The sequence below is a fragment of the Pundamilia nyererei genome, unplaced genomic scaffold, assembly GCF_000239375.1.
Source record: "Pundamilia nyererei isolate P.nyererei 1_Seehausen unplaced genomic scaffold, PunNye1.0 scaffold00074, whole genome shotgun sequence".
Lineage (NCBI taxonomy): Eukaryota > Metazoa > Chordata > Actinopteri > Cichliformes > Cichlidae > Pundamilia > Pundamilia nyererei.
This window is the reverse complement of record NW_005187475.1, coordinates 62,812-86,659: the sequence shown is the minus strand read 5'-3', so window position 1 is coordinate 86,659 and position 23,848 is coordinate 62,812. Positions and strand designations below refer to the sequence as shown.

Sequence of the window (23,848 nt, the reverse complement as noted above, 5' to 3'; positions counted from 1 at the left end):
GTTCAATATCGATACGAATATCGTTGCACCCCTAATATATATGTGTGTGTACGTATACAGAGAGGAGAAAAGGAAGATGTGCAGCTGTGGTTAGCTCAACCAAATGAGGGGATTTGCTTACATGTGCAGTACAAACACGCTGCTCTACAGCCTCCTAACAGACTGCAAGGAAGAACAAACACACAGGTTGTGCTGGTACCTGTTATCATGCTGTCATTTTTTTAATTCACTGTCTGTCCTGTAGTTTTTGTCTTTGTTATATTTTAATGCTTTTATTTTGTTGCTTATATTTTTCAGTTTTATTATTTGGTTAATTATGTTTTTGCACCTCTGTTTTGTTCTTTTTTGTGCTAACTCTCAATTTCTAAGTCCATGCTTTTATTCTTGGACTCTGCTGGAGTAGATTTACATAATTCACAGTTGAACTTGATGCTTTCTTGTGTTATACTGGGTGTTGGTAACTCTCAGCTTCTGCCCTCTATCAAGTGGCTTTCTTCTGATTGAACCCTACTCGCAAACAAAAGGTTTGGACTGTAGGTAGGTGGGGCTTTTGTGCATGAGGTAAAGCAGGAAACAGTCCTACAACTTTATAGTTCCTTTATGTAGTGAGTGGGTTCTTACTTAAATGCTCAAATCTGAATGTCTGGTTATACAAGCTTTAGACATTTTCAATAAATTGCACAACTAAATTTCCCCATTGGGAAATTTTGTGACTTTTCATACCCAAAAGAAGACATTTTATAAGAAAGTAGCAAAATGACACAGCTGATTTGCTTTTGGAAAACTTCTCTTTTAGGATTTTTTTTGATAATGCCAGTATAGGATAGAAAGCAAAGTAAGGAGATGGCAAGGGGGGGTGGTAGCCTGGGGCAGCTTGAACAGGCAGCTCGGTAACGACTTCAGTCTTCAGTACATGGGTTGCTACAGGGTGACCTGTCTGGAGGGTTTAGCATCACTATACCAAACGAATTCATCTGACTGTAGTGCACTTTATCTGTGGTGTAATATTGGGCTTTTGTCTTCTTGTGACTGAATTAACACCTTGGAAATCATAGAAGTAGCATCAATTTTTGGAGATTAGTTTTCTGAACAAAACTTGGAGTGTTATAAACTGTTTTCTTCAACACTCCAAAGCTTAATGGGAGACTGTCATTGGGGGGTTTTTTGGTCAAGGGAGCCACAACAACCCTAATTTCAGGAGTTGCTTTTAAAAAATGTCATTGCTGGAGTATTTTGTTGTGAATATCCAATCCCACTGACATCACACAGACTCAATGTTAGAAAAAATGTCAAGCAGATCTTTTAGACCAGTCTAAAGCCCGTGTTTGGCCCTGGTTAATATGAATATGCACTACTGTCGCAGAACATATACGACAAAGAATAAGGAAGTAAACTTTAATCTTACCTTGATGTTATTTCTTTGATCATAACTCTATTTTTGGATTTTACTCTTAGTAACTTTATTTATGTAGCACCTTGAAACAGTTATTATAATCTTTCTCGGTGAGCACTGGAAACATTTTTAAAAAATCAATATTTATTACAGGAATAAGAGAAACTTTCTGCTGGGTTGGAGAAGAGCAGCTGCATGGCTGCAGGCTGACACTGCAGAGGCAAATTGTGTTAGAAAATGGACACTAAGATATTTTGATGGGTTTTCTCCACGAGGTTTAAAGAGTAAGTTACTCTCCCTGCCTGCCCTAAATAAACATTTGTCACACAGCCTCATTTCTGAGATTAAACTTTCCACCTGCATTAAATAGCAAGACATTCCTGCCAAAAATGAGTTTTAGGAGCATATTTGCACATGGATTAACGCACAAGTTTGTAAATTCACCTGAACTTGTCTCACTATTTTTTTCTCCTTTTAAGTTTCCTCAGATGTATCTCTTGAGTCTTGGGTTAGCCTATTTAGACATCAAAACAGTAATAAATAAAGGCACTGCTGCTGTACAGGTGAGAGCTCTAAAATCAAACATATGATGAAAGAAACAAAACCATAGAGCAAGCACGGGAGGGCAAAAATGTGTCTATACTTTAAGTATTACCAGGGAGTCCCAGGCTTAAAAGCAAGGAGAAACTATTTTCCAGCTCAAAAATAAAATCTGTGCTCTAAAGGATTAAAATGGAGTGAACAAAATACTGTTCAACATTAATGCTGCTGCAGTCTGGGGTGAAGATGATAAACATTGCATAAGCTTAGCATTAGGATTCCTGCTTACAGGGTGAGATGCATATAAACGATGATGCAAGATTCAAACCTAATGGAGTAAAGACTCCTGTTTCCTGTCTCATGGTAGCAGGAAGTTTAAATTTTTATTATCCACTCAGGACCTTAACATTTCACTTTCCTCTAAAGGGGAGATCATATGCAGGAGATTTCGTTTGCTTGGGGATTGAGTAGATTACTTTGATATTTCTGAAACTACAACAGTTGGTGTGCAAATGACCCATGAAGAAAAACACCAGTATATACTTGACTATTCCTTGGCTTTTATTTAAGGCAGACTGAACCCAGTTCTTTAAGGAGATAAAGACTATTCATTATTAAATTCAGAGAAGTTCCTGGCAACTTATGTAAAAGAAGGAAAACTGTGAAAATTGACCTGAATCTGACAAACGGATTAAAAATGGTCCGTGCAAATATATCTTGTGTAGTTATGAGCTATTTGAAATCGCTAATCACATTCTTTAATAATCCAACACTGGTTTAAATGCCAATGCTGCAGTTCCACAACAGAAAACGGTGGTTTTGGACCACTGCACAGTCAAAACTATTGTGACTGTGTTGCTTCAAAGATTGGGAAAAGATCTGCAACCACTCACCTTCAAAAGTGACTTTGATACGTCAAGACTGCGATTAAAAAGGGAATAAGAGTCAGTTTACTATAAATTTGAGATCAAAGGGCATCAAGTTAGCATTTAAATCTACGTGCAATTTGTTTGTGATAATACGGCGTTAGCTGTGATAAATTAGTGAAAATCACAAATCTGTCGCAGAAAATTACCTGAACCTTGAGAAAATCTGAACGTCTTCCACAAATGGACACATAGTTGCTTGAGCGTGGTGATTTCAAAGCAAAATAAGACTGAAGTTGCTGCTTGCTTTTGCATTCCTCTACTGCAAAATGACACGCCTTAAATCAGTTGCACTCATTGGTGCAGACCCGCTCGATGTTGCCAATTTGTCTGCTTTTATAAATTAGACGGCAGTTATTTGCAAACCTTCAACAATCTGTCTGAAAGTGATTGCAGTCGGTCCGAGTCAGCTATACCAGCTATGCTTAATCGTCTTCTGCCATCTTTGAATTTGAGTAATTTGATCAAATCCAACAACAAACAACTAGACCAGTTTTTACTGAGTATATACGTTTATCACAACGTTCATACAGGAGGTGCCACTGATTAGATATCTAGTTTTTGATGAAAGACTCCCACATAATCATGCTTGCTTTTAGCATTTGTAGAACATTTTGGAATGTGCTGATTGTGAAGTTCTTGGCCAATACTTTTTGTTTGCTTTTGTTGTTGTTATTTAATCCCCGTTTTTTTCTGTCAGACAAACTAACTTTGAAAATTTAGACAGTGCGGGGCTGATGTGACACAACAGATGAACGTCTGCCATTGCCATCGGTAAATATTAAATGTTATCATTTTTGCTGATAGCTCAAAAGCAGTCAACAAGCAGGATTTTCAATTAACATATCACTGCATCCTTAGTGTAATAATATTAAAATTATACATGTTTGCATTTAAAAGTATGTTGATATGTCCCTGAGGTCACTGATGGCAGATCTGCAGGAGGTTATTGTTAGAAACCCGGAAATATCCCCAGAGTTTCTGTCTGCTGCCTGGTTTCTTATTCCTGTCAGTTGGCCTGGAGGGAGCTTCCCAGACCTGCTCTCATTGGACCTTATCTCTTACCCTGCAAGGAAGATAAAGCGTGGAAGCTATTTGGCTTGTTAATATACTCAGACACACACACACACACACATCTTTGAGTGACAGAGGACGCAGAAAAAGAGTCTCTCCCTTTGCTCTCACATTTGAGTATTATCAAACTGAGGCGCTATCTAATCACAGATTAGCAGTTGACTCTGGCATGCCTATTGTTCAGCTTTCTCTCGCCACTCTTATCGCTGCCTTGTTCGCCTGTCATTCATTCTTTTTGCTGTCTTTTTTTAACACCGCTTTGTCTCTAATTTTTCTCCCTCTTTTATCTTTCCTTTGAATATACATGAATATATCGGGAAATGTTGAGTTTAGAGCCAGCTGGCTTAATTTAGCCTTCAAAATCTGTGTAATCTCTGTTTTGTCCACCACACCTCTGGGTAATTAATTACATATAGCATTTTCGTTAGAAGCACTTTATGAAAACCCGTGAACTTTACAGGTCTGTATTAAAGAAGGTGGCCCCCGTAGTGCTCTGAAGCTGAATGGCCACCTTTCTGTTGCCACAACAGCATTTTAAACCAATGTAATTAACTAACATGAATTGCCAGAGCGCGCACCAGCTCACTGTAGCACAATATTTCAGGTCCAGCCTCAAGGCTTTTGCACTCATTTCGAAACAGTTCCAGCAAATGCTCTGATTAAAAAGCTATTGACCCAAGCAGTTTCACTTTTCCCCAGCACACACTGTGAAATACCAAGCATTTCGGCTTAGTGTACTCATTTTTATTTAATTACAGCTCTAGTGAGCATGCTGTACCTAAATGTGGCATTAGAATGCAGCCGGCCTTTGCTCTGCTCAGCAGCGTGAAAAGACCAAGAGTTTCCTCTGGCGAGGCCGCGGGCCTGCGGGCTCATCCGTCAAGATGCATCTCTGGGTCAAGCCCAAGATACATGTAAAGGACGAGCATGGTGATATTCTGTGTTTTTCTTAGCCGAAACCAGCTAATAAACCTGGCTAATAAAATATTGATTGTCTGCCATCTTATTCCTCTGTGTCAAAGAGTTTCATTGTTGTTTAAAAACTATATAAAAGATGGACATCACCATAGGGCTGTCAGCCAGCTGTTTCTGATCGCCTATTTTTAAAGCCTCTACTTTGGTTCATTGGCTCTTCCAATTTTAGTTTTCTGTAACCAGACATGATCATATCTATAAAGGACAGCAGACTTATCAGCTAATATGAACAAGTTTGGTTTAAAAATGAGTCACATACATACGTAAGTAATGTAAGTAACACACAAAATTGCCACATGGCTTTGAGATGGCCTCAGTTGGCCATTAGAGGAACTACAGCTTTTGTATTTCCCCAGTCAGCTTCACTTTCAGCTCAGTTGACACATGATCAGTGATGGGAATAACGGCGTTACACGTAACGGCGTTACTTTTTCAGTAACGAGTAATCTAACTACCGGTAATTACTATTTCTATCGTTACAACGCCGTTACCGTTACTAACAAGAAAATGCGGTCGCATTACTGTTTTTCAACAAACAGACGGTTGAAGCTGTGTTCAGCTTACCGCACCTTATATCAGTTGCACGGAAGTAGCTGTAAGTAATCTGGACGCTACAGCTTTAAGCAGCTGCACGCTCCCGCGGACGGCAGTCACTTTCTGCCCGACGATCACTTTTTGGCGCAACACCTGGAGCTAAGGGGCAAAACAATAGCATGAGTGCTGCTGTTTGACTGAGGAAGAATAAAGTATTCGTGGTAAGCCAATCACATGACCACTTCAAGATGACAAAGCAACAAGGTGACATATACCAGTTTTTAAATTGTGTTGATAGGCCACGTAAAACCAGAGTCATGATAAACAATATACGCAGCGTTTTTTCCTCAATAGTTTCATCACGTTTACTGTCTAACGACAGCGCTAGCAAGCACTCTCTGCTTATGACCAAAAATACCCCAAACAAACAAAAAAACCCTGCCCTTTCGTGTTGGTGGAAAAATGCACCATGTCGACCAATCAAAAATTATATGGCAACAGGACATTTGGTTGTTTAGGAAGAGGGGGAAGTTTTAGGAGTGATGGTGAAAGAGAGAGCAGAAAAAAGAGAGAGCAAGTTTTAAGATGTGAGAGATTTGTGACGTTTAGCGTGTTTGGAGTGTGTAGTTAATGTGTCGACTTGTGTAATTAGTGTGTAGTGTTGTGGCGACTGAGGCGACTGATGTCTCCAGGTAGAAAAAGGAGTGATACACCTGCTGCTGTCAGACCTGCAGGTATCAGGCTGTAATGTTCTCCTTTATAGTGGACAGAAATTATTTTTTTGGAGTGGCACAAATAATTTGTGTGGCATCTTATTGAATGCAATTACTTTTACTAATTACTTTTTCAAAGTAACTTGCCCAACACTGCACATGATAATAATTTGCTACTGGAAATGAGGCTGAAACCAATTAACAGAAAAACATAAACTAACCAGAGATAAGATTCAATATATTCAAAGAAGGATATTGGGTAATATTAGGTACGTAGTGTAAGCCATTGTCACACAGTCAAGAAATAGCTTGTTGAAATTGTTGAGCAGAATTAATAAAGATGGTTTAAAGCTATATGTAGAAAGTTGGACTACTTTCATGAAATCTACAGTTCACGTTGCTCCAGGCACAAAGCTCTTGAGGTCAGCTTTGAGTCAAACACGACTGTGTCCATATTGTCTCATCTTTGCAGCGAGGAAAAAAAAAAAAGCTCAAATTTCAGTGGGCGAAAGTGGGCCTTGCCCCGCGGCTCTGTGCTCAATATTAATGCCCAGTGCCAGCTGCGTGGCTCTTAACTCTTCACCAGGCAACTTGCTGCTCTGTGGGACTTACAGTCCAATTACATCAGCTATCTCCCAGGCTTTGTTAGCAGGCCTCTGTGTGTGTATGTCTAAATCTGTACATCTGTGCATGTGCAGCAGCTGAAGTCCCCTCTGATGCCTTTTTGATGTTATACCGGTGCTTTTAAGGGCTAATACAGCATGCCAGTCTTTCTATCGTGTCTAACCTGGCTTTGAAAAAAAGTTAGTGCGCGTATGTGTCTCGGTATGTGTGTGCCGTCTCACTGTGGAGATCTGAAGACTTTTTTTCCTCTTGCAGACAGCACTTTGACAGGTAGCTTTGTCTAACACTTGTGCTACACAATGCCTAAAAGATCTTTGTTCTCTGCTCAGCCTGTCTGTCTGCCTTCCTCTCCTCCTAACAGCTTCTCTATTTTTTTTATTTTTCACAACAGCAACAACGCTTCTTTGTTATTTTAACCAAACGTACCTGATTGATTGCCCCTCTGTCAGCTTGTTTCACTGTTAAGGATGCATTTATTAATATAAAAATTGCCTCCCACTTACTTTGGATGCCAACAAGCTGTGCCGACTTGACGTTAAAGCCACCCTAATCAATATTTCTAAATTCGTGGTGTTTCCGAGGACTTTTTGTATTGGATAACAAACATGCATCCCTCTTAGCTCCAGAGAGAATTTAAACATCTTTCCACTAATTGTTTTGTTTTTGTATAACGGCAGCTTTGCCTTCATTCTCAGCACTCTTATCAATAAAACTCTAATAAAGCCGCAGTAAACTCGCAGTATGGGGTGCGCCAATAACAACTCAAAACATCCAAAAAGACCACAAGCTGAGATTAGTGTTCACAAATTCAGAGTGATTGTACTGCCTGTCTTTAACATTCCGATCTTTCTTTGTAGTCTTTCACTGTCCTCTAAATCGCTGAGCTCGTTATTTATTTATTTTTTAAATGACAGATAATAATGTTTTTGGCTGCTTATTCATCCAGTGGGAAGTCCATCTCTGGTGAATGGACGATCAGACGATTTTTGCCAGCAGAGAAGTTGTCCCCCCTGCTGGCTATTAGAAACAATACAGGTTTAAGGCTTTGCGTTTCAGGTGTTTTCACGCTGTCTGTGGGTTCCTGCTGACATTACATCACTCATAACTTACTGGATTAATCCTCTTTCCAACACAACAAAAGTTGCACACTGTCAAAGAGCTATAGCTCAAGTTAGAGTCATATAATAATCTAAAACTAACATTTGGATATTTGACTTTTGGTGCTCACTGCATACTGAATGTCCAGATCACAACATGCCTCTGGTTTTATTGTCATTATCCATTAGCCTCATTAAATGCTTTGTTTTTCAAGTTAGCACCTTTTTAAAAAATGTGTTCTGTTGTTTTTTGTTGGTTGTTTTTTTTTTTTTTTACCTCATTGTTAATGCATTTAACCACAGTGTGCGCCCTCCCTTTTTTTGTGTTAGCCAACAAAACTGACAAGGACGCACCTTGTTTCGTACCTTGTTTCCCACTCACTGTGCACTCCCTTAGTTCATTTAGCTGCACTCCATTAAACATTATTTCCACTGATGGTCTTCATTGAAGATGTTATGTTTAGGCTGTTGCTGTTACATTTGACTAAGATGTTGGTGTATCAAAGTTTAAAAAAAAAAAAAAATGAAGTTTTGTGGTTGTGTCAAAATGACAGTTATCAAAGGCGGAGACAGAATCCTGTTGGCCGGATTTAAAGTAAATTCCTCGGAGCTGTTGTGTCTTTACAAAAAGCCTGGAGTAAGGCATTGATTTTGATGTTTGTTGTCTGTGTCTAAATTTACCAGTCGTCTAAACACAAACTGTTCTCTGTAGACTTTCAGTCTGTCACTTGCAAGAAACCCCTATAAGCTTGCTATGTTTTGTTTTGGTTTAGGGTGTTTTTTTGGTAGGCAAAAAGACACCAAGAACTGAGTGGTTTCACAAGAGAATTAAACTTTTTAAACTTTTTTGGGGGTGTTGTTTCAAAATATGGAAATATCTTTTCTGTTTTTTTAATCAATCAAACCATCCACTAGGGCAGGTCTTGTTGCTTGAAAGCCTAATTTTTCTTATCGCAGACCTTTAACAAGAAGGTCTCGCCACAGACGTTTGCATTGACTGACATTTGCCAGAGACTCTGTGACATTTAGTCCCGCGTGTGATCCATTTTAATACTTTCGATTTATTATACCTTTTGAAAATCAGGTCTGTAGCTTATTTGTCACCACGCTGAACAAACCAGGTCATCGGTTCTCTTGTGGTTCGCAGCACTTTACAAGCTCCCTTTTCTCATATTAGAGGCGCCCAGATGCCCACGAGGTTGGGTTACCATGTGGGTGTAAATCATATCAGTGGTCAGGCCTTTTGTGCATGACGTTGCTCCTGCTCTGCCCCTGCATTTTATTCCCTATTTAGCCAAATATCACCCCCAGAAATGATCTTAAATAAATATGTGTGACAAATATCACACAACAGAATGTGGAAGACCAATTTCAGGTGTTTGAGCTGTGAAATGAGTTAGTTTTGCTTTTCCTGGGGTGAGTCAGCCTGTTTATGATTTTTGGCCTTGGGGAAGTGTGCGTATGAATATTAGACATTTTCTATCACATGCAAGCCTTCCAGTCTTTTAGCTCAGTCCTGTTCTCTGACAATACAGACTTTCCACATCGACATTTAAATGATACCTCACTACATTGAACGCTTATTCACTCTGACTCTGTCTCTTTTTCATCTCTACTCTTTTGTTTTATGTTTGAGAATATTTCCATTTGAATTATTGAGCATTGTTTGAATTAACTCGTTTGAGTTCGTATGCTTCCTGGTTATTCGGAAAGTGGCTGCTGAGGCTGGTGAATGGACCTTAATCACAGGTTACGGGCAAAAACATTAGATGGGAGATGTTTCGTGAAGCTGGGAGTGTTGGGTTATTTAAAAAATTCTGTTTAAGATGATAATCAGCATTTTTCCTGACTCAAACTAGGCCCTCGAGAGGGTGGGTGACTACAACTTTGATAATTAAAAATTCTATTTATGAAAATCCTGGTCAATCTTACTATCGTAGACTACAAAAACATCTTTCACAGGTCATGCAAACCACACCAGGATGAAGCCGCCATGTTTTAATATGCATATTTCCAACACAGCCCTCTTCCCCTGCTGCTGGGCTCAGAACTGTTTTCTGTTTGTCAGCAGTTGAATGTTGTTGTTTTTTTTCCCCCTTCGACAGGTAAAATCAAATGTGAGCAGGGAAGCAAAAATCCAATCACAAGTAGCCACTTGTGCATTTAAAATCAGAATATCATGTGTGAACCGCAGTGTGTCTCAGCTGGATCCAGACGCGAGCTGGATATGAGATCTCCCGTCTGAACTGATTCCCATCCTCCCACCAGACTAGACACTTCATTACTCTCCCTGAGTGATATAAAACTCTTCTGCTGACAAAAAACACGCAGTGTCCTTTGACTTTTTTCTTACATTTCAAAATGAATTGATTAGTTTTAGACATCGATCCTTAAAAAAAGTACTATAGTGATACAGGAAATCGATACAAAAGGCTTTTTGCATGACAAAAGTAAACGCTCATTGCAGCAGAGCATTAACCTAAAATTACTGCTTGATGCTCACATTGCAGTTTTTATCCCTCCAGCCCATCCAGTTGTGCACTCCTCCCCTGTAACTTTCCTACAGAGACGGCAATTTTCTATGTAAATTCGCTTTCTCCCGATCGTCTTCATTTCCATACCAGCGCCGTCAAAAGAGCTGACTGTCAAAAGTGTGCCGAGTCAGCACCGACTGTGCCACGAGAGAGCAGAGGAAATAATAACGTCAGTCGATCCTCTTTGCACCTGTGCACGCACATGTGTGTATGTGCGTGTGTGTTTTATTTTTTAATACACAAGGTGAGGATTGCTACTTTTGAGATGGAAGATAAAGCCAAAGGTTTTACCCGTCTTAGAAAGAGATTCTGCTTCTCCTATCAAGTGTCAGACTCGAGAAAGGTTTCCAGCTGTGAAGCCAGAGGTGATCCAGAAATTTTCTGTCATCTTTGTTTGACTGACATGAGCTCAGCATTTCCTTGTTTTTTCTTTTTTTTTTATTGCCTTAATACCTGTTAACAGAGTGTATTTGAAACTTTTCTTTTTCTTCTATGAATTACACTAGATTCACTAATAGATGAGTAATGTTTGAAATAACAGCAGAAGAAAAAAAATAGGTTTGCATAAACAAAAACTTTAAAAGTTCTCATGAATGGCATCGCTGTTACGGCTGCCAACCAGAGACGTGACATTATGATCCCGATTTGTTTAATGTAGTAAAAATTAAAAGCAGTGGTGGAGAACATGACAGTGGAGGCCCTTCTTTCAGGGTGGATACAATGAGTGGAGCATTGTGCTAACTTTGTGCGTGCTTATATGTACCGCATTCATACACCGTGGAAAACGGACGCATGAGAAACACAAAAAGGCCACATTCATTATATGTTCTGTCATAGTACGCTTTTAGAATAAACTCAAGAAGCATGTAGTGGCTTTAATTATACTGAACATAGCGAGATGAAAGAAGATGGGAGCCTTTAAAGGAGCTCCAGCACGGAAGGCTAATTACTAAGTGAAGACCAGTCTGCTCTCAGCTGCTATACAGTACCTCCAGGCTTGACGTCTGGCCCAAGTTGTATTGAATTAGGGCCAATAGATTAGCCAACAGTGAGCGGCATCTGTTTTGCTTTTGTTTTTTATAACTCAGAGCTGCATTCGACTCTGTCAGCGCACTTGGTGAATTTAGCCAGTCATTAGTACAGAGTACGGTCAATAAAACATCTGTACATTATTCTGCTGGATTCAAAACTGCACACAGTAGATGACAATCTGAAAGGAGTGGTTTGAAAACAACAAGATCTCAAGTTTCAGAGGCCAAAAGTTCTGTTTTGCGTCTACTACTGATTTGTATTTAATGTACATATTTAGGTCAGTCTATGGTTAAAAGTCTTCAAATTTCTTATGTCTAATAAAGTGTCCAAATTTTAGATTTTTGATTGATCCATTTTAAATGAGCTTGGGCCCAAAGAAGATGGTAGTTTTAAATTGTTGTAAATGCAGCGGTGAGCTTCTGGCAGTGGTTCTTAGAAGTGTTCCCGTGCTGTGATTTCCGTAACTCATCGTGTCTTTTTAAGTGCAATTTACTGCCTTGCAATCAGCGCATGCTTACTGTTGTCACCATCAGGAACGGTGGCGGGTGCCAAAAGTGACGCCACAACTGCTGGCGCGGCCTGCTTTGATGTTGTTTAGGCTTGCCATGCATTTCTCGTTTTCTCTTTTTAACTTGGCCTAGACACAAGTTTAAACTTGGAGACAGTTTTACTCTGTCTTCACTGCCATTTCCATTATATATCACAGCAGGAGCACAAAGGTTCCTCGAAAACCTTGAGGACAAACCCCTCAGCGACTGCTTTGTTTCCTTTTTTAACTTCTATTCTTTTTTTTTTCTTTTGAGTTGTGACACATGATAGTCATTAGAAGACTGCGACAAATCTAACACAACTTTGTTTTAATTTTCATGCTAAAGCAAACAATGCAGAGGCCATCAGTATCCGGTCCCAATGGAGCACGGGTTCTCTTTTAGCCTGGTCCCTTTCTCTTGATCCTGTAAATTTTTAATTATATTATGTCTCATAAATAATGTCCCAAAATTTTTGCAATGTTTGGTTGAGAAATGTTTTCCTTAAACGACTGAACAGTTTTCTCCTGCAGTCTTCTTTTCTTCTTTCTTCTAAATACATACATACGTACGTCAGTGTTACAACCTCATTAATTATGAGAAATTTGACCCTTTTTTTTGCCCTTACCCTACATAAGCAATGTGTAAGGGCTCCAAAAAGACCTTTCAGACCTTTGCAGTGCTTGACTCTCTCATCTTTTCACTTTTTCCAGTTAAATGCAGGCTTTAAATACTTGTAGATTATTGCATTATTGGTTGTTGTTCCTTTATATTACACCATTTATTCTCACAATAACAGTGAAATGTTCACTGTCACTGGGTGACATTTGGGACACAGACCACAAAGGACAACTTGCATACATTATAGCTCATATCAACAATCTCTCTGTCAACATGTTTCATTCGCCGTCAGCTTTTACGCTAACAGCCGACCCTCTAAACGAGAGGTTTGTATACCCTTTTGTGTGTTATCATGGCTGACAGGTGGCCCCTGCCGAAACAGCACAATAACTCTGGAGTTGCTCTCTCTCCATTTTCTCCATCCAGTCTCATTAGCATTCAAACTGCTTCACCTGCAGGGCTCTTTAGTAGTTGAGGGTGAGTCAGAGTTTAATTATTTTGGACAGTAAAAGGATTTTTTTTTTTCCAAGGTGTAGTCTGGACAGATCCACCTTTTAACACCAAAGTGACCCTGGAGGGGGAAAGAAAACATGCTGTAAGAGCAAATGCATTCATGGGGTCAGGAAGGTGCCAGCATATACCAGTGAACTGTAATGCTGAAGTTCCTTTTTCTCAGTATTTCCATATCATTTAGATAGACTTGGAGGAGAGTTCCCCTTTAAAAACCATCAGTTACGCTGGTTAATATTCCACCCTGAGGCATCCTGCCCGGAAATGTTTTTATACCTTGCAGGTATTTGCATTGCCAGCGTTGCTTCCTCCTGTTGTAATTCAAGGTTATGAGTTCAGACTCTGCTCTGACCCACACAGATGACTCAGTAAGTTATAGTCGGGGCTTTTTGCAGAACTTTGTACGGTTTTACTTTTATTTGTATATCAGACAACATGTAAATCAATACTGGCATTTTTTTTCTGTTCTTAGTTTCGCTCCTTCCCATTTGCTTTCCTTAAATGATTACAATTCCATCTCCCATCTCAAATCCGTGTTTGTTTTTCTTCCCTCATTCATCCTACTTTTTCCTTCCCCAAAGCAAGTTATTAAACCCAGAGTGAGCGAGCGAGTGAGACGGACACAGACAGAGAGAGAGAGAGCGAGGAGGACAAGAGCAACCATTCACACAACAGCAGGCTTCTTAACTACCGAAAGCTGTCACCTCCTCAGAGTGGTTTGTGTGCAAGCCTCTCCAATACAGCTGTCAGGGCAGCAGTCTCCAAACGGGCCTCCTTCAGCTGACACTCAGTCGTACCCTCGCTTATGTTTTCCATATTCAGTCTGCACTCATCGCTGAATGGATTAATTAATTCATGAAGTGAACAAACATCACACTTCTGTGTCCTTTTAACTCTGCGCTAGATGTGCAGCCCCACGTACAGGGTAGGGAATGCTGTGTGGTACAGGAAGAATTAAAAATTGGGTGTTTAATTGTCAGTTAGGAAAGAGAAAATCTTTATATTTCGGAGGCAAAATTGAAGAGATATACAGGGAGGTGAGGGTGGACTGTTTAAAACCAGCGGCCTCACAGAAAGCTAAAGGTCCCGGCACAGTGGTGGGTTGGGCAGTTGAAGTCTGCTTGTAGTGATGTAAAACCATGTGTTTAATAACAATAAAAACCCACGTTTTGCCAGGTACAGATCACACGTTAACGCCACATGTCAACCAAGTTCTATGGACATCCCACATCATCACCATTTAAACCATTTGTTTAAAGTCGGACTGGACGGTGTAAAAAGAAGTTTGTAAAGGTGGTTTCTCATAGCTCCATTCTGATGCTATTAACTCATATTCATGACACGGGGTGCGATGCAGTGCTGGAAATTGATCTCGCCAATCAGGCAAACTGTGTTGGCCTGCTGCATTGAGTTTGTTTTTACAGACAAAGACAGACAGTAAGGCAGGAAGAAACAACAACAGAAAAGAACCACACCAAACCCCAAATCCACAGCTTTGGGAACCTGTGTTTTAAGCTACTTAATAATCAGTGACAGATGGCTGAATAAAAACAAAAAACAGTCTTTAAATTAATCATGAACTAGTCATGTGTCTGTAAATACATCTGGGTGAGGATGCTTTTCAGTTTTGTTTATTGCCAAGATAACAGAGCAGATACAGGGCAGGAAATGAAAGAAAAAGAATGAGATAAAATGTGAGTGTTATATATGCATGAGTAGAAATTTGAATTGAAGATGGGAAAGGGGGGAAAAGGGGGGAGACAAAGGAATAAATCAATTTTCATCAGGTGTTTAGCAATGATGAGCACTGTCAGTGAAATGAGGAAGAAAGACGGAGGTGGTGAAGAAGGACAGAGGGGAGGAGAAGAGGGTAGCGTGTCAGGATCTGGGAGGGAGGGAGGTGTCGGCTCGCGCCGTCCCCACAGACGCCGCTGTAATCTGGGCCACGTGTCCCAGAATGCCTGCTGGTCACCCAGAGGCTTGGCTGGGTGATTCATCTTAGTTAGGGAGCTGTCCAAGCGACTCCCCGCGGACTGCAACACATAATCGTACACGCAAAACACACACACTGCAAACATATGTGGTTAGAGAAGAGGCGGCGGTTTGATTGACTGAACACCCATACTTAAAATTTAAGGTCCTTGGTTCCACCTTCCACTGTCGTCTCTTCACTCTAAACATAACCTGAATCTTATAAATGACCTTAACTCTGACCAAAAACATAATAAATCTAATTTATCTCATTCATATAAGTGCGCACACCTGTCAGCTATACTCACAACAGGAACACACACTAACACTATGTTAGCTATTCTCTACTCGGAGATTACTGAACCAGGTGAAGCTTAAGATTGTTACGAGGGCCATTATCTTCTCCACACAGTTAATGCAGCTTTTACACAAGCATGGCTGATGTCTGCTTAAATTCTGCATGTTCTATCATCTACCATCTTTTGTAACAACCTTAGGCAAAATTTACTCATCACTCCCTCATTTTTGAAACGCTACAGCAACATACGGTTTAAGAGCTTAGCTTAAAACTTCATTCTTGAGCTCAACTTTATCCCATACAGAGCTGCAAAAAATAAATAACTATTTAATTATTGATAAAGAAGCTATTTTTTCTCCATTAAATTATTAATTATTTGGCCTAACGAAATGCCAGAAATACTATAAACATTAAGTTTTCCAAGGATAAAGTTTGTTACCATAGAGAAATAAATGTGAAATAACTTGAGAGCAAATCAAAAACTAATATATATATTTTATATATATTTTTATATTTTATATTTATTTGATGTTCCAATTGCCTAACTGTTTAAATGTAAGTAATCCTCTTCAACAATCTTCAACACAACACAGTGATGTTCTGGACATGCTGTCACAGCCATTGATTCTTCACTTATGGTTGATAGCTTTAGGTCATCTTGGAAAGACTTTTAAACGTGTGAATTTACAATAAGTACTTTGCCATCTTTCACTTTAATTGGTTTAAATAATTTGGATATGCTGAACATTTGCTTGCAGCCAGCCTAATTAGTAGTTCTCATTTATTGTTCCTGTACTTGAGTCCTTTTTATTTATGTTGCTTAGCAGTTCGGTTGGTAAACTCCAAATTAATTGAGGCTGTTGTCTGTAATTTTAACAGGCTATTTTTAATAATGTTTCGTATTTCTCTGCAGGACTCACTGACGTCATCTTTCTCGTTTTTGTTTCTTTAGTGTTCCTGAGATCTAAATCTCGATCGTTCCAGAGAGCAAAACACGCATATCAGTGTTAATGCCTGTGTTTTACACCTCATTGACAGGTGGCCGCCTCATTTGTTGACAGTGGTGATAGCCAGTCTTTACCCTGTGGAAATAAATCAGTCTTCTTTGTGTAAAAGCTGTATTGACGGGCCTGATGCTCTCACATTCCCTGCCTCATTTAGTTAAACCTGATTCAGTGGCTGATGTTCAGTGAATGTCTCAGCATGCGTTTAAGTATAGGACAATGTCACGATTTCAACCACTAGCTTTTCACACTGAGCTCAAGAAATCAATGTTTAACCATTATTTCTACTCCCTTGTATTCACTCTGACGAGATCTTTGAATAACATTTCACTGTGTGTTATACTTGTATAACTATGCATGTGACAAATAAAGAACCTTGAACCTTGAACCCTTGAACCCTTAACTCATTTGTAGACTAAAGACCAAAGCCAAACACATCTAATGGGAGGAAAGTAGAGTAAATTTTCCTTCTTTCTACCTCCTTTGTTAATGGTTTTATTGCATGAAAACCATGGGAGTGTGTCACATTCAGAATAGAGGTTTCTGACACAGCTTCACCTACTTCCAAGGTTCATGGAGAAGAACAAGGCTCTAAAGAGGCTCTAAAGCTCCAGCAACAGTATAAAGAGCAGCTTTATTACTTGACCAGCGTGTTTTGGGATCGGTTGTTGATGACCCTGATGAAGGCCACAGGCTGAATCATGTGGTCAAATATATTACAGTTTATATTGCAAGTGTTGATGGAGCGTTGACCTCTTTAAACCCCATTCAGAGATGAAGCCTAGCAGACAGCTAGCAGGTATAAGCTGCTTTTCAGTTGAAGTAGCAACTCCCTTAATGCACACTTTAAACCTTAATACAAATTAAACAGATGAGTTATTAAAAAATTGGACCTTTTAACATTGTGTTTAATGGAGATTGACTCGCTTTTCGAGCAGGCCTCGAGTGGCCATGACAGGAGCCATTTTCAAATGCGAAAATAATACTTGAAAACCTATCGTAATGACTGACTGTTTATTAAATATGAAAAGATGAATACTCTTTTTTTAACTGTTTGATATAGTTATACAGCATAATATTCTGTATTTAACACAGCTATGTGCTTGTTCAGATGACCAGGTTGTCTCGCCGTAAAGGGCACACAGAAAAATCCTGGTACTTGAGCTGTTTGGTGTGCAGATTGATCTATTTTCACGTCTCTAAAGCAGATGCATCATGAGTTATTGGATGCTGATATGTGTTTCATCCATTTGCTAGGGTTAACATATGCAAACAAACACACTGGTGTGTTTTCCTGAAGCCTTTGCTGTCAGAAGCATCAAGGTGTGAAATGTGATTATCAACATCAGCTTTTACTACTGACATCAGCCACAGGTTTTGCGTGTGCTTTTCGCTTTCTGTAGTACTTATTAAAAAGCTTGTTGGCAGCTTGCTTGATGGCCTTGGACGCGGAGTGTGTTTAATTCATTCATGGGCGCATCCCTGGGAGTGTTTTTATTCTTCCCCTCAGTGTGCTTCTAGCATTATTAAAGGCATTAATCACTGCGATCTGATGCCTTGTTACGACACGGCTCTGCTCCCACTGCGCAGCTAAACACACACGCATTTCGGTGTCCACAGTGCCATCAAACATCTTGGCTTGAAAGTACTGCATTGTGAAAGTCTCCTTGGAATACAGAAGGAACCCGTATGAGCGGATATATCAATGTTTTCATCTGTTAAATTATTTTTTGCTCATGCCGTGAATCCTGCACAAGAATCCGTAATCTTTAAGGGAATTTTTTAACAGAAAACATCGACTTTCAGATCTGGCTGCTTTGCTGTTTCTCAAATTCTTGTTAATATCCCTCTCGGCAAGGTGCATGTTCTTGAAATCATTTTTAAGTCCTCCACCATCCAAACTCCATCCATCCACTTTCTTAACTGATTTTCCGATCCGTGAGAAGAAGTCACAGGAGCAAAAAAGGAATTAAAATTATCCATATTTTTTTCTTCCAGTAGAGGGAGATATTTTAGATATTTCATTTTAAGCCAGCATGAAATAATTTCAGGAAAGTGTTTAAACAGATATTAACACATTTACACTTAAATACACATTCGCCGCCTAGCTTAATGGTTTCTATGCATTAAGTAACCTGGAACGAATGTACTCTGTATGTTTTTTGCTCATTGCCAACTTTGTGGCTTTAAGTATTTTATCTCCCCCTGCTGGTAATGCAACCTCTGCATGCGTGTCCATTTCATGTTTTGCAGATTACACGTTACATCTATTATACGTTTTGTTATGATATTGAGTTGGTAACTGTAGATTTTCAAGTTGATACGCCTCAAGAGGTTCTTGAAGTGTTAAAAAGCCAGTTTTCCTCATCTCATACAAGCATTTTGTCCTCTGTATTTTTACCGAGCTACTACTCTGCATTTCCTCCACTGTAGGAATGTAAAACACTGGTGATTTGAAACTAACCCATTCGAAACTCGAGACTCAAAGTCTACTGAATTTAGCATGCACTGTTAGGTAATAACTCAGATTTAGGTGTGCACGTGTAATAAAGAGTAAACATGTTTGTTCAGTCTGGTAAGAAATATCTCCTGGCTTTTCTCATCACTTTTTTCATCTTTTTATGAATCTCTGTTACTTTATATTTAAAAAATCTATTAACTTTTGTGTTTTTTCTGGTAATGTATAAATAAAAAGAATTAATTTAATCTTCACTTAGCAAAACATGTTACATTTCTTTTAGCTCTGGCTAAAGACTCAGTTCCTTCAATTTAGTCAAATTAAAAATATATGAAATATAAAGAAATGTGTGTCAATATTTGGTAGACCTCATAAAGTCTGATATATTGGAAATACTCAGGTGTAGCCTATCATCAGTCTCTGTCTGCATGTCAGGCGGACAAAAATGTAATAGGAGAAACATGGCTCATCTTGACGGTGTCAAACACATCGACACGTTGCTCCATCTCACACGAGGATATCTGACATTTATTCCCAGAATGCCAGCAGTTAATTTTGGCCACATTTCTGTTACCTCTCTCGCTACTTTAACTCTCAGTAACCTTTCCTGCCTCTGAATTTTGAGGAGAAAGTCATAGAGTTGCCACATTGTTTTGACGAGTGGCCTCTTGAGCTTTTTTTCTTCGCAAATCTTTTTCTCCCTCCTGCCCCCGTCTCTCAGACCCCGCTGAGTGGCTGATCCCTCGAGTCCAGAGCTGCCAGCTCATGACGCAGTGTGATACTGCACTGTCTCTGACTCAATGTGTGTGTAAAAAGACACATTTCCACATATAGTAGAATAATGCATGAATAATAACAACAGAGCTCATTAGCAGTAGTTGGATAGTTAGTCGGTCCTTTATTCGTGGTGATTAAATACCAATTTGGGGTGATCATCATCATCAGCCAATTATTTCACAGCGTCAGTCACAAAATATTGGAGGAAAGCTGGCGAATTAATCTCCTTTAGGTATTTGTGGCTAACTGTACACTGCTGGTGACATCTGGTTTCAAAAACATCAAGATGGAGACAGCAACTCCATCTTAATACTGTGAACATGAAAATCTGCATGTGCTATTAAATTCAAATAAGCTTGAACTGGCTTTGAATGGCAAAACTTTACATATATTTTCTACCTTGTTGCAAGACTGCGAGCTACATAGCAGCCTCTGGTTGAAAGAAATAGCGCTATGCAGTTCAGTCACACATTTCAACAAGAAACATCTCTGGTGTTGTTGTTTTTTTCTCCCCTTATGAACTAAGGCAGCTCCCAGAAGTGGGAATAAGTCTCACATGTGCGAGTCACAAACAAGTCTAAAGTCTTAACCTTCAAATCCCAAGTTACTGTGGGGAAACCAAGCAAGTCAAGTCCTATGAAATTCCGATGATCTATCCCAGATTTCACATTTTCTGTCTTGCACTGGTCATGAATGTTCAAAAGATATATATATATTTTTTAGCAATAACCCTTGGAAGCTTTCTGATTTTTAACATTTTGTGGTCTCAATAAAAACTCTCCTAACAGCACAAAAACAAGAGGATTCAGAGGTGCTGTTCATGAGAGGTGTGGCAGGATCTGATTGACTTGAATCTGTGGGACAGGTGCCACTTAATTCTACACCTAGAGTCAAGTTATAAGAAAAAAGTCCAAATCCATGTGGGCTGCATTAACAGACATGAAGCCATTCTCATTCGTGTCAGTGGGCAGCAGCACCAGTTTGAGTCAAGCCGCTGAAACCCTGGCAGCAGTGTCAAACTGTCCACTACGTCTTAGGCCAAATCCCATTTCGTCTTTACTGCTTTAGTACACTCACACCAGAAGCCAAATATGGAAGTACACTTCACTTTTACAGCCAACAAAATCAGACACCTTGGAGACAACCAAAGCCCTCGGCTGGAACTGCTACAAAGCTGTCTTGTCAGATTTGCTAACACAAAAGATTAGACTGGGAATTTAAATGCACTTGATAAGAGATCACCAGTCAAGGAGTAAATTTGCTGTTGTGTTGCTTGCAGCAGAAAACACCTGAACTGTGCTTTAAAAAAAGGGAAAAAAAGTGGAACCAAGAACGTGATTAGCACAAGTTTTATACAGGTTAAAAAACAAATCAAGTCTTACGTCACGCTTTTAGGCTGTTACACAGTACTGCAAACAACCAAGGAGTGGTAGACATCCAGGAAAAACACCAGATATTACCATATTAATCTAAGAAGAATGAGCATTATTCATTCCTGTGGAAATTGAAAGAGTTAAAAGTGCACAAATCCACTTTTATAGGGCATCATTTCCCAGTTTCCTGCAGGTCTGAGCTCCAGGTGTATTTGCTCTTGTTTTCAGGTTGAATATTCATGACACTATTTAAAGCCACACTGGGCCTCTGTGGTGGGTCCAAATGGATCTGAAGGTTACATGCATTGAAAATTCAACTCTAGCAGTCCGTAACTGTGTAAATTGATGTTAGTACACTTAAATACACACCACAGGCTTGTGTTTACCAGCACAGGCTGTGATGTCTCACCCTGAAAGATACCAAAGGGATGAGAGGAGATCAAAGATCCGCGAGTCTGGCTTTCTCTGGATGGAAGGCTGACTCACTGCTGGTTTTTTGGTTGTTTTTTTGTTTTGTTTTTTTAAGATGTGTTTTGCTTTCACGTTTAAGCTAAAGTTAAGCGGTTTTCTCCTTTTAGCCTCACAGATTGTGATAGAGTTGCAAATCTTACTTTCTTTGGGCAATCAGTTTGGTGAAAGCAGCAGGAACACATTAAATAGAGGGGAAACGAAACATTGCTGGCTATATAATGGCAAAATGGTGAATTAGACGTAAGCTGGAGAGCCATAAATCAGTTTTTTTGTAGTGAGAAACTGTTTTTAAGATATCTATGTTGAGTCAGCGACGTTTTAAACAACTAAATGGGCTAACGTTTCCTCACATTACACATGGAAAACATCAGTATAGCTCCAAGCAACAGTAAAGCAGGCAAGGAAAGATACTGGCAAAAACATTACTGGGATAAAAGGAAGCAGACAGGAAAGAGGAAAAGCCTGGAATAAAGGGATAAAGAGTGGAAGGATGGGGGAAGCACTGAGCTACAGGTGTAAGCCTTGGATTTTGAGCAGAGATGGAGATTCGCAAATGTTGAATTATATTTTCTGCTGAAAATTCAAGGAAATGTAGAGGCATACATCAGCTGCTCGAACCATCTTGTAATGAGTTGCTTGTTTTTGTTCTGTTTCTTTCTCAGGTGTTTCGCAGAAAGGCAGTGGAGTTGGGCGAGAAGCTGCTGCCTGCATTCAAAACGCCCACCGGCATCCCCTGGGCTCTGCTTAACCTCAAGAGGTAAAACAAACAGACAACACACACACTTGCTCTTTGTCTCCCAGCAGTCCACTTTCAGGCAGCAGGTCTGTTTTGATGGCCTGATGCTTTAAGGGGCGCCATGGTCTACCCCTCTCTGTTCCACTCGCACACACTGAGCTGAAATGCTTTAGTCTTACATGACAGAGCAAACTTGTCAGACAGAAACTGTTTGATTTTTTTGCATCCAGGGCTTCATCCTTGAAACTAAACTGCATTGGAAAAGACAAACCCAAAGAGGTTGGGGTTACAGGCTAGTTACATGGCAGTGCTGGTGATGTTTCCTTTCCTCTGGCTGAAACCCTCTTTGTGCTCCACCAAAACCTCCTCCATATAAAAAAAACCCCCTCATACTTCTATTTTAACATTTTTTCCATTTGCAGAGATATAAACTGATTTTAAGAATCTAAAAACCGATTTTTTTTCACTCATCTAATTTCCAAGTAACAGTCATTACTGGTTTGCTTTAAAAAATTGCTTTAATTTGACTTTATTAATAAGGTCATATAAAAATCACAGGTGACTCACCTGTGGGTTGAACCTGCTGTTCAAACCTTTGTTTAAGGTGAGGAGCTAAAATGCTGCATTTCAGATGATGGATGAACCGAGCGATTAGAGGGTTAAAATAAGTAGGGATTATTTTGGACTCTCAGTCATGCAAAGCTACTCAAGCAGAGTCCAAGAAAAAAAATGTGCTAAGAACACAGTTTTATTTATATATATAAAATAAAATGTGCACAATGCCAAAATTAGAACTTTAAAGCAATTAAAATAAATTCCAACCAATAAGCACATAACATTTTGGGGTCTTTAATATGAAAATATGAGTATCTCTGTATAAAAACAATTAGAGGTCTGCAACTATTTTTTGCTACAGTCCTTCTGTCAGTCACACATGATGAGGAGAGCACTATTTTCTTTCTATCAGTCGTTCCCCAAAGAGAGACATGACATCCAGGCTGTTTGTCAGCCCGTTAATTAAAAGGCAGGTTGTCATGACGATAAGCGCGCTGTAACAAATTAATTTTCTCTCTGTCTGTATGGGTGAATGGACTCTGCCCGCCTTGTCCTCTTCCCTGAAGTGAGAAATACCCCAGGGAGAGTGAGTGAGTAAGTGAGTGAGTGCGTGTGTTCATGTCTGTGCACATGTATGTGGCTCTGCACACATACGTGATCCCCAGAGGCCTGAGCAGATTGCTGTTGATGATGACTTTACCTGCATGACTGAGTTATGATAGCTTAGAACCACACAAGCACAACCCCATATTCCTACACACACACACGCACGCACGCACGCGCACGCACGCACGCACGCACACACACATACTCAAATAACTCTGGAAACAAATTACAGTAACAAATATACAGAGCAACAGAGAATGTAGGCTATTAAACTGCTATTTTTAAGCTATTTCTTTTCTTGTCTATGAAATTGACAGATTAGCATTATAAAGATGTTGGGAAGTTGGTTTCTTTGCAACACTAATGGATTCTTTTTTGAGAAGAACAATTTTAATCAAGTTATTTTTCAAATGATCCAGATTTGCTAGAAAATTCGATGGGTCTTCCTTTCCCTATCCAATTCCTCGCCACCAGATTTCATAAACTTTGTCTTTTAGTT

The 23,848-nt window shown here is 39.5% G+C and overlaps 1 protein-coding gene across 1 annotated transcript in view; it reads left to right on the top strand.

The window, feature by feature from the left end:
* Nucleotides 1-23,848, top strand: part of man1a1 (mannosidase, alpha, class 1A, member 1) — a 156,553-nt gene that overhangs the window by 99,080 nt on the left and 33,625 nt on the right. Inside the window, exon 5 of the mRNA XM_005737206.1 lies at nt 22,115-22,209. Coding sequence (XP_005737263.1) covers nt 22,115-22,209 — 95 coding nt within the window. The remainder of the gene's footprint in view (nt 1-22,114; nt 22,210-23,848) is intronic.